The following is a 10,972-nucleotide window of genomic DNA, read 5'->3' on the forward strand; positions in this document are numbered from 1 at the left end:
GCCTTAATTCACTATTCATTGACAATTTAATCTTGTATGTTAAACCATTTGTTTAACCATCATTTCAAAATTTCATTATCAATCTCTTTATTCAACATTCATATCATTCCCATTGAATAACATTTACTTTCCCATTTAACCCAACATTTAACCTTTTCAATTCAATTGTTTCAATTGATTTAAAGCTTTCAACAATTAATTGGTTTAATGTTTCAAGATTTTTTACTTTGAAAATAAGTGGGATTAAACTCAATTGCGCTTTAATTAATACTCTTAATCAATTGAAACAATCAAGATTAACTGTTGATCAAGTAAAATGTTTAAATATTAAGATTGGGTAAATTTTTTGGGTAAAACGTTTAGAGTTTATTGTTGAAGCCAATTGATTTCAATTATGGTTTAAGGTTAATTACTATTTTCCTGGTTCCTTTACAATCAATGGTTAACTCTTTGTATTTAAAGGTGAAATATTTATTCCAATGAAAAGCCCAAGGAAGCTTTTGCTATTATCGTCAATTATATTCATTATCATGATAATTGAATTGAATGTTGAAAGGTTTCAATAAATATCAAAACCTTAATTAAATAAGAGATGAAACCTAATCTAATCCTTTACCTTAACCGTTTTCATTGAGATGCTTTTTATTATCAATTTCAATATTATCATTGGATTATTATTAGGTTGGATTGAAATATGAATGATATTTTTATATTTTTTACAAAAAAATGAACAAAATTGATGAAATTGAATGAGAAATGAAAAAAATGTTTCATTTTGTTGGCATTTTTTTGCTTTTTGTTCAAATTGTTGACCAAATGAAAGTTGCACTCATTAGACGGTTAAATTAGATTTAATATTTTTCAATGAACAGTGACAATCATTTTTATATTGAATCAAATTGAATGTTATTTAATAATGTTATAAATGAATTGAACAAGATTAACTTGTATAGAAGGTTACCTGGATTTCAATCTTTCAATTCATCATCATTTTCATCTCTATCTGAATCATCATGATGAAGATCAATTTGCAGTTTACTTTGAGTCTCATGAGATGAGATTGGATTTCATTTTACTTTTCACATTCCTAAATGGACTTAAACTTGATATCTTCACAGATTCAGACTTAAATGAAAAGATTACACTTGGAAGATTAAGATGACCATGATGATGATGATAATGGTGGTGATCATCATCATGATTAGGGTTGAATAAGCAAAGAGACAATTTATAATGGTCTCATTGGGATTTTCATTGTGCATTAAGTCACTGATTTTGTTTTGTAGCTGAATTTGTGGTTGAGATCAAGAAAGGCTTTTAAATTGATTTATGGTCTGGATTAATAATGTTCAAATCAATCAATTCAATTGTAAATAATATTGAGATCTCTGTTAATTATTATTGAACAAAAAAGCTTCCCTCTATTACCTGCATCAAGATACTTGAGTCTGTCTAAATCACTCCTGAGTTGAGACAATTTACCAATTTCAGATCCAATTTTTGTTCATTTATAAGACATTAGTTTTATCATTAATTCAGTCAGATTTTAATTTTCAATGCTGAAATGAAAGAAAAATGTTCGGTGATTCTTGTTTTTTGTTATTTGATGCTGAAGCGCATTAGTTTGACATCAACTTTTGCATTGAGTTTTGATGATCAAAAACGTCTCAACTCGGAATTTGATCAATTTTCTCTATTAATAAAACTGACAGCTGCTGAGGAAACCTCAAAAACTGGAAAATGTCTTCGTTACTCTGCTTGGAATGAACTTGTCTCATAACGCATTCAATAGAGTACAATAATCGTAAGATGTTAATGAAAAAGTTTCAGCTATTCATAAGGTATGGTAAGTGGAAATGAACAGTAATCAAATTTTTGGCGAACCTAATACACTAGATGATTGAAATTTTCAAATTTGATGGTTAACACAAAATGTCGCTAACTCTAGCTAGATTCAATTCTGGTAGATCAGCTTTTGATTTAACATTTCCAATTAAATGATGGAATAACTTTGTAAATGTTCTAAGCTTGTTTCATGAGATATTTTTTGTTTTTGAGAAGCCAACCATCCACGAAAATTCAGGATTGGACCAAAAAACCTCAATCGGCCTTAATTGGGTACAATTTGATGGATTCACTTCCTTTCCAATATAAAAAATTGCACCGGCTTCTAGCGTACCCAGCGTTTCCTGTGTGTAATGATAACTGGCTATTCAGGACAGAACAGTATTTCAACATTTTTATTATCTTAATTTCTTGATGGAATTAGATTTCATCTAAACGTTCATTCACATCAACAATCATTCACATAAAATTCTGAATTTAAGGCACTAAAAATGAGGCTTGCAATACCTTTTGAACCAATAGCAATCCAATCATGATTTGTTGATGAAGACTTCGAACATCTTCGAAATCTGACATCAGGCACATTTTCAATAATTTTTTAAGCAAAATGATGGGCGCTATATAAATTGTAACTTCCAGGTCGAAATAGCTTTCGTCGCTCATAAAGGTATCTTCATCTTGGACAAATTTCCTCAACCTTTAAAGTCTCGTTCTCTAACATTGAGCTTGATCCACTTTTTATTGTCGATACTTTTGTGTCATTGCTCAGCTTTTAGTTGACAGACTGACCTAAGTTGGAAGTCTATGGAAGTTTCGCTGATACGCAATTGACATATATTAAATTCGTCATAAATACTCCATGGGGCAAAAAAAATTTTCGTTCATAGTTGCCTAGAATGTCAACCTAGCGAAAGACCATAGTATTAATAGTTAAGAGACCAGGAAACACAAAACTTTTAAGTTCCAACTGCGTCATAAACTATTCATCTGCAACATTGAGATCATTAGAAATGCAATCATCATGAGAGAGCGCTTCATTTTTGGTTAGATGAAACTTAAGAGAGAAGAGAAGAAATTATTTATTAAAATAATTCAAATTTGTTAAATTATTGAATAAGACAATATAAATTTTCTGCATTAGTGTTCCCTAAACTGACAGTAAAGGAAACAATTGAAATTTCAATCTGATATTCATGGTCAAAATTAGTATTTTGATGAATTTTGGTACAGAAAAATCAAAGCCCAGGCGATTTGACAGATCCTCTTCTATTTGCCAGTAAATATTGTGATCTAAACTAATTATACCAAACTTAATCATCTAACAACTTGCAAGTTGCGATTTAAACAAAAATATCAATACAGTGAGGCACCAGATAATGACAATCATTTTGTCAATGGTCCCAAATAAAGAAACAGTGAATCAAAGGCAGTTATCATTAATTAACAATTTATTACTTCAGATTATTTTGTAATTATGACTAAAAAACTCAAGCATTTATTTAAAATGACATTTAACCTGAATTTGATGGTTGAATACCAGATATTTTCAATCGGGTAAGCTGACTGCATTACCAGTAGATGGCGTTGATATTTTATTTTTCATGATTCTTAAGTCTTTAACTTACTACAGCCATCTGTTGGACTATTAGAGACATTAGGTGCTTTATTTAATGAACGTCGTACTATGATGAGAATAAATTTAACTGTATTATGTTTCAGAGCTCTGTATCATGTTTGAACTGACTGGACTGCAGTCACTAGAAGATGTAAACCAAACGACACTTGCTTTACATCATTTTTAGTCTCATTTATATGACATTAGGAAATGGAGGTTGATTGGGTGTTGTTTAAATAATTACCAACTGTCACAATCTAACATTTAACACTGGAGAGGAAGAGAGACTAAGATTGATTAAAATTAATGAGAGTTAAGGTCTGTAAAAGCCCAAACGTTTCACTGGAAAGCAATAGCATAAGTTACTTTAAAACTGTAAAGGCCAAATATAATTAACCTTTAGACTTAACCAGAGATGAATTTCCTTGCAGAGATTACTTTCTCCTTACAAACCAATCAATTGATCATATTATTTTAACAGCCATTGAGCTGTAATTATTTTTTACACTAGGTATCAAATAATTCTTGTTTTCATATTAGTCTTTAGGGCGTATCTATTGAACACAATCAAGGGATCAAGCAATGAACTAATCAACAAGTAGACATGTTAAAAATCTCGTATAAAAAGGTTTGTGATAAGCTAAACATCACAGTTCAATCGTAGTCGTTCGCATGATTACTATTTTAATCAGTGTCTGCCCATTGTTACTGAAAATAAAGTAATATCCAAGATTGTGTTCAAAAATGCATCTCTGTTGAGCATTTGTTTCAATCATTCATCAAGGATAATCACTTTCATCGACAATTAACCATTAAGTATCATTACAACGCTAGACTATTTTGATTTAACCAGTTAGTGGTGATGACTAATAATTTAATTAGCTTTCATAATCACAGTCTATCTACCATCGGATATCTTGAAATTGTTGCCTTGTTTAAGTGTTTCTGCCTATTCTGTTGCTGAATCAATTACTCTTTTGTCACAATTAAGTTATACCGTTAAAGATTTTGAAGGAAAGAATGGGACTATTGACTTTGATTATAATCAAATTAAGTCAGTCTTCCCTCTTTCCTTAAAAAATCATAACTTTTTGTACACCAACTTAATTGTTAACATCGCTATTATTATTTTTGTCGAACAAGTGACCTGGTTTTGTTGTGCCCGATGCTTCATGTAGATCTTTATATCTGGAATTGTCTTGATTTGACGATGCAAACTCAGATAATGGTAATAAATACAAACATTTTTATCCAATTTTTTCAACCTTAAATCCTAAGGTGGAGCGAGCCTTTTGCCTTTTGGTCAACGTTGCGTGTAACTCTTTTTTTGCTGGATAAACCGAGCCAACCAAGTGATTCCAAGTATCAAGTAAGGCCTTTCTTTATTTGTCCCCTCATTTTGCCTTTAAAATTTTTGATTGTTGGTGATTTAACCAGTTTAACACTATAAGAGAAAGGTATGTAAAGGGTCAGTAAAGACATTATTTAACATTTATACTCTATTAAGAAAGCAATCTCCCGTTGAGTACGAAAATATAAAATATATCATGTAATGAGTATTGAGTAATTGCAAAATTTTGACAAAATGAAACCAAATTTTAGCTCCAATTGTTTAATTTGCCTTTTCACTGAAAAGTGAGCATAAAGAGTCATCAAGACTTCCTCGACACTTCACAATTTACCTGCGTTCAGTTTAGTAACATTTTAAGTTATTATTTTTTTGGATATATCATCAATAATGTATTTCGGATGCTTGTGTTTATTGCTAACCATGGTAATGCAAGGTTAGTTTTCATTAGTTGGGCCAATTGTGGGCAATCGAAATAATTTATAGTTTTTAGAAGGTTTAATGTTTTTTTACATTTCAACAGGAACAAGTCGATCCATCAACAACCAATTGACAACATTTCAGCCAATCAAAGGTAAGTTTTCCATTTTAAAATCTTACTGATGTCGGAAAACGTTTAATGACATGAATGTCGACTGTTAATTTATTTGTATTGAAGAAAAAGAATGAGATTATCAGCATAATCAGATTTTTTCATAGTTGATAAACGTTAAATGACTCTGATTTATTTCAGACCAAATGAGTGCTTAGTTAAAAATATGACTAATGGAAAATTGAGCTTCAATTGCCATTGAATTGATTGAACTGCTAATTGATTGGTTAACGAAAAAATGTAAAAATAATTTAATATAACTATTTTGGGTTAAGATTCAAATTTACAGTTGAAAAATCTTACGTTTAACAATCACTTTTGTACTTTTTTCAGACATTTCTTTGAGACGGACGACAGAGACTCCGATTTACAACCAAATTCCTTCACCATTGCTGATATCAGATATGGAAACATCATAAACATAAGACTCTAGGTGATTTGGTATAACATTTTTCCATTACTGAGAAAACGCCTTTAGGTTGGTTGAACCGTCGAAGGGCTTCTCGTATATCACATGGCGTTATACTGTTGCTTGTAGCAAAAGATTCGGTTGTATCCTTTAAAAGATAAAGCCAAGATTAGTCAATAAAATGAGAAAGTAAATAATAATATGGAATACGCTGACAACTCACAATTTTTATACGCTTAGCCGATTGTCCAGAGATATCGTCATCGTTTTCACCAGCGTCCTTTGGTTGTCCTGTAGCGTTTTTTTGACTGAATGAAGGCACAGTGAACATTGGATAATCCGGGTTTCTCATTTTGGATGATATCAAACCAGAAACTGGATCATTATCTTGAATCTGGCGGTCTTGTTTAACTAGTAATGCGATATCTACAATCTAAAAGTTATGATCATTAAATTATATTTTCAAATGAATTATTATTGTGATTTCATTTCGTGAATAAGTTGTTGGTCAACTAAAAGAAAAGTTTAAAAAATAATTACCTCAGCAACAGTTTCGTAAGCTAAATATTGGAAAATCTCCCATGCATAAGCATTTAGTTTCAAATCTTGAGAATCATTTTTCAATAGCCATTCTTTGAATCGTTTAGGCTTTTCTTTATTGGCAAAATTTGCTTGTCTAGCTTCACTGTATCTTAAGTATTGAGCTTTGGTCATATTAAACGTCATTCGATCCATTCTCTGAAAATATTAGAAATAATTTTTCAGAGACCGTATCTTTAAACTAAAAGGCAGGTGAAATATAGAATTACAAATAATTACCAGATTTCGTTGGTGTCTTATCTCATCGAAAAAGTCTTCATTGAATGCACTTAATAGTTCTCCTGTTTGATCAATCGAGGAAATAAAATCGTAACAAAGTTTGATTCGTTTTGATTGAGGTTGGTTGGATGGTTGATACTTGGACTCCAATTGCGGTAAATCCGACGACTGGATATCATCTGGATTATCATCTTGATTGTATTTTGAAGTTTTTCCTTTTAAATCTTTAATAGATAAATAACGCAGCAGCCTTGCCAATTTAACTTTGTCCTTACGCATTAAAAATAAAACTTCTTCCAATCCAACGATCTTGGAACCCCTAATATTAGCAATGTTATTAACTTCATAGAGCTAAAAAATCAGAGTATAGAGAGCGAATTTTAGAGATAAAGATGAACTCTTGAATTGGATCAAAGTTAATCAAATGATTATAAAATTAGTACAATACCAATTGTGACATTTGTTGATGAACAACCTCCTCAATTAGATATGCAGATTCAGCCATTGGTCTTGAAGAATCACCAAATCCATGCCTTCAACATGAAAAAAACAAAATAGACAGTTAAAGTGGAAATTAAGTCAAAATGGCGAAATTAAAATTTTGGCGGTTGACTGAACCAGATTACTTACATGATGTTTTGAATCTCTGTGGTATACCAACGTGTAATCGATAATTTGGTTGTTGAAGACATGGTTTGAAAGATATGTTGAGTATAACTTTTAACTTGAAAAATTATCACAATGTATAATGACTAATTAAACAATAAATATGCAACAATTTAAATAAAACATCTGTTAGCTTTATTATCATATTGCAAGTTTGGCTAAAAGCCAATGGCCCATTGGAAATGGCATTACAGTAAAAGGGCTCGTATAATAATTGAAAACTGCAGAGATACTGTAAGCTTGTCCTTTCACTGTTGTGTTTTATTTGAATTTTATTTCATTTGGATTTCAGCAAATCGATTATAAATTTACGATTGAAATGATTATCCTACTGTACTACTCTGTTGATTGATAGATTTAATTGTGTATTCGATTAGTTGTAAACTGGTTAGTTTAATTTTTTCATTGAAAACTAACAGCAACTGGAATAACACATGTATTCTTATTTTTGTTTTTTCCTTTTTCAACAGGAAAATGTCCAATAGAAATAGAAGCTCTCGGTCTAATAGATGGGAAGAAATAACCCACCAGGAACAATTGATATTGGCTAAGAAACGGGAAATTGAGGAACGACTTAAATCATCTGGAGATGTGTCTATGAAAAACGAGCAGAATATTTTAAAAAATGATTCAACTTCACCATCATTTCTATTGACACAAACAACCTCGCCTGATAAATTTTCATCACCAACTATATCATCCATTTCGACATCAATCTCAAAAACATCTACATCTTCGCCCAACACTGCTTCCGAAACGACCAATTCAGATTCCCAAGAAAACCAATTCGTAAATAGATTTCAAAATGATGGAAGCTTTCTTGAGATGTTTAAAAAATTGCAACAGCAAAAGTCAGAGTCATCTTTTAGGTAAGCCATTAAAATTAACTCTCTATTATAATTCCCTATTTATAATGTTTATCTATTTCTTTTTCAGTGAATCTTCTACTGAAAAAACGGAGGAGACGAATTCTGACATTCAACCAAAATTGGAGGATATTGATGAAAGAGTTAAATTCCCTAAGCAGGATTGCGATTTACTCTTGGATCAACAAACGAAAGGTATTGATGCAACTTTGACCTTGGATGTTTTATGTGCAGTAAAATCAAATCGTGTGAAAGTACATTAACGAGCTTAGGAAATTTTCCCACAATATTAAATTTGCTTTGTTTTGATAGAGAGTGATTTCTGTGAGTAAGAGAGTTTGTTGCATCAATTAAGTGTTGATTGAAATCACCCTTTGTATCCCTCTCAATCTTCCTCCCAACTCTTTATGTTTCCTTTTTACTTATGGGTATTCCGTTCAAGTCTCTCCATCAGGAGATGATGAGATAAGAATGGCGATTGAGAAGAGTGCTATCTATGTTGCTATGAATGGTTCAGATGCGGAAGCCAAGTTAAAAAATGATTGCATCAATGACTCAGACTACAGGTTTGTCTAAAAAATAAAACCCAAACAAATATTATTGTACTAATATGAAAAAAACTAAGATGGTTATACCAGGAAGATAATGTGAACCACCAATATTACAAAAGACGAGTTGAAGAACTGAAGGAAGCTAAAACAAGAGCAGCTGATTTCGAATCGTCCACACCACCTGCATCATCATCGTCATGGTCTACTGTTCCTGAACATTTTCCTGCTTTACAAGACCACGACGATCGAAATCCATTGGATGGAAAAGGCAAAAAAAAGAAAGAAAGTCGCTGGTCTGAACCATCATCATCTACACCAGTCTCTAATCAAACAGATGAGTATGAGGAAGAAAGCGAATCAAGTTCATCGGTTCCTTTACCTCAAGATCCTGAATTGGTCAAATATGCTATTCAAGTTTATGGAAGGTGTGACTTGACATCCGATCAATGGAAACAATTAGAAGATCAACGCAAAATGAAAGTTTTGGTTCAAATGATTCAGAAAAAGAGACGAAAGAGGGAAAGGCTGGAAAGAAGTGGAAAAAATGTATACGAATATGATTCAGATGAAGAAGTTGATGGTGGAACATGGGAGCACAGGAAAAGAATGAAAGAGATGGAGAAAACTGCTGAATGGGCTGCTAAATTGACAGAGATGAATAAGGGTAAACATCATCTTGGTGATTTCCTGCCTCCTGATCAGTTGGAAAGATTCATGAAAAAATGGGACGCGATAAAAGATGGTTCAACATCACTTCTCTTCGATGAAGATTATAGAGATTTCAAATTACAATCAGAAAATCAAGGTTACAAAATGCTGGCAAAACTTGGATGGTCTGAGGGTCAAGGACTAGGTGTTGATAATCAAGGAACGACCAAGCCAGTCGATGTGTAAGTATCTTAAAAATTTCCTTGTGCTCTTGCATTCTGTTCAACCCTTTTCAATCAATTCACTTACATATAATAGATTAAGTATATTCCAATATCTTATCCCATTTGGTAGTTTGACCGACTTGAGTAAATCAAATTTTCAGATGAAAGAATAAGCAAAATTGATTGAAAAAATGCAAGAGAGATAGAAATCGACGAATCACCTATTTTATTATTTATCCTTTTCTCATTTTTGCTAATGTTCTTTGGCTCTCCAGAGATCCTAATATTGGGGAACGAGCTGGTCTTGGTCAGGAACGTCCAGACGAGTTGAAACCACAGGACGATGAATATGAAGCTTACAGAAAACGAATGATGTTAGCTTACAGATTTAGACCGAATCCATTGGTGAGTTTATCCATTAGCCAATCGTATTTGTAGTACTTATTATTTTTTATTTTTCGTTCTAGAACAATCCGAGAAGGCCTTACTATTAATCAAGACAACAGAAAACACTCGATTTTCCATTGCAAACCGCTATGCGCGTATTTCAGTCTTTACTTAACTCTTTAGTAAAAATATCTAACAAGTTGTAAGTTACTCTTCTGTGCTATATTGATTATTTTGGTTTCAAACTAACGCGATCTGACTCACTCAAATTACAAACATAAACTGAAATTATCCCATTAATTGAAGAATCTTCGACCATTTTCTTTTGTTTCAAACAAAAAATGTAATTATAGTCAAAACCTAGAATATGAAAACTTCATACGGACATTTGGTTGATAAAATATTTTTTAGTCCGATCAAAACTTGTTGACCTTTGACAATTTTGCAGGAATTCATTTAATAAACAATTTTTCATTGTAACATCTTGATTGTAGCTGTATTGTCATTTTTATTTGTCTATTTTGACTCAAACGTAGATTACCCTAAATGATACTCAAAACACAGTCAATCACAGCAACACAGAAAAATCATTTCAAAGCTTCACCAATAGTTATATTTTCAAACGCCAGATGAGTGCATGAGTGTAACTCAACTTGAGTGACTCAGTATATCTGAAAGAATTTGTTCTTTGTATCGAGTATTTTCAATTCTATGAATCACAGTCTGTGATAAAGTGAAGGAAAACAATTGAAATGTTCAATAATTAATCCATTCAAGTGTAAACATGAAACACTCATTCAAAGCCAATTCAAATTTAATTTGTCAAATTTTTGTCACAATAGTTTCTAAGCAAGCTGCCTCTAAAGTGCCAAAACCCCCAATGTTACCCAAATCAATATAAATTTTTTCATGTAACCCAAAGGTAAGCTTCACTCACTCAATATTCAGTAGAGGATAAGAAAGCCTTTGAACTCAGAAAACGCAATAACAGAAAACAAAACA

At 31.8% G+C, this 10,972-nt stretch overlaps 2 protein-coding genes and 1 long non-coding RNA gene across 9 annotated transcripts; 2 read left to right on the top strand and 1 right to left on the bottom strand.

Moving 5' to 3' along the window:
• Positions 1 to 4,683: 4,683 nt before the first annotated feature.
• LOC107368472 (transcription initiation protein SPT3 homolog) lies at positions 4,684 to 7,462 on the bottom strand. 5 transcript variants are annotated; one of them, XR_016198946.1, is made up of 7 exons: positions 7,259 to 7,462; positions 7,077 to 7,161; positions 6,629 to 6,979; positions 6,350 to 6,547; positions 6,033 to 6,242; positions 5,704 to 5,957; positions 4,684 to 4,904 (listed from the first exon to the last, which is right to left on the bottom strand). XR_016198946.1 is itself a non-coding variant. In XM_015936291.3 (6 exons), the coding sequence occupies exons 1-6, from the start codon at positions 7,318 to 7,320 to the stop codon at positions 5,814 to 5,816; spliced, it is 1,050 nt and encodes a 349-aa protein (XP_015791777.2). In that variant the 5' UTR covers positions 7,321 to 7,462; the 3' UTR covers positions 5,628 to 5,813. The 5 variants fall into 5 exon arrangements, 1 of the variants encoding a protein (XP_015791777.2); XR_016198954.1 differs by lacking the exon at positions 4,684 to 4,904 and adding an exon at positions 5,288 to 5,443; XR_016198948.1 differs by lacking the exon at positions 4,684 to 4,904 and adding an exon at positions 5,447 to 5,612.
• LOC107368474 (uncharacterized) lies at positions 4,692 to 6,280 on the top strand. 2 transcript variants are annotated; one of them, XR_001570160.3, is made up of 3 exons: positions 4,692 to 4,829; positions 5,332 to 5,382; positions 5,734 to 6,280. It is a non-coding gene; the product is annotated as an uncharacterized LOC107368474 (long non-coding RNA). The 2 variants fall into 2 exon arrangements; XR_001570159.3 differs by lacking the exon at positions 4,692 to 4,829 and adding an exon at positions 5,069 to 5,244.
• Positions 7,463 to 7,503: 41 nt separating the features above from the next.
• Positions 7,504 to 10,450, top strand: LOC107368471 (SURP and G-patch domain-containing protein 1). 2 transcript variants are annotated; one of them, XM_015936288.2, is made up of 7 exons: positions 7,504 to 7,681; positions 7,765 to 8,163; positions 8,231 to 8,355; positions 8,603 to 8,726; positions 8,786 to 9,601; positions 9,859 to 9,988; positions 10,051 to 10,450. In XM_015936288.2, the coding sequence occupies exons 2-7, from the start codon at positions 7,769 to 7,771 to the stop codon at positions 10,075 to 10,077; spliced, it is 1,617 nt and encodes a 538-aa protein (XP_015791774.1). In that variant the 5' UTR covers positions 7,504 to 7,681; positions 7,765 to 7,768; the 3' UTR covers positions 10,078 to 10,450. The 2 variants fall into 2 exon arrangements, with proteins under 2 accessions (XP_015791774.1, XP_015791776.1); XM_015936290.1 differs by lacking the exon at positions 7,504 to 7,681 and having other exon boundaries at positions 7,688 to 8,163.
• Positions 10,451 to 10,972: the final 522 nt, after the last annotated feature.

This window comes from Tetranychus urticae, chromosome 1, assembly GCF_039701765.1.
Source record: "Tetranychus urticae isolate SD_2017Ah chromosome 1, NJAU_TeUrti_SD_1.0, whole genome shotgun sequence".
Classification (NCBI taxonomy): domain Eukaryota; kingdom Metazoa; phylum Arthropoda; class Arachnida; order Trombidiformes; family Tetranychidae; genus Tetranychus; species Tetranychus urticae.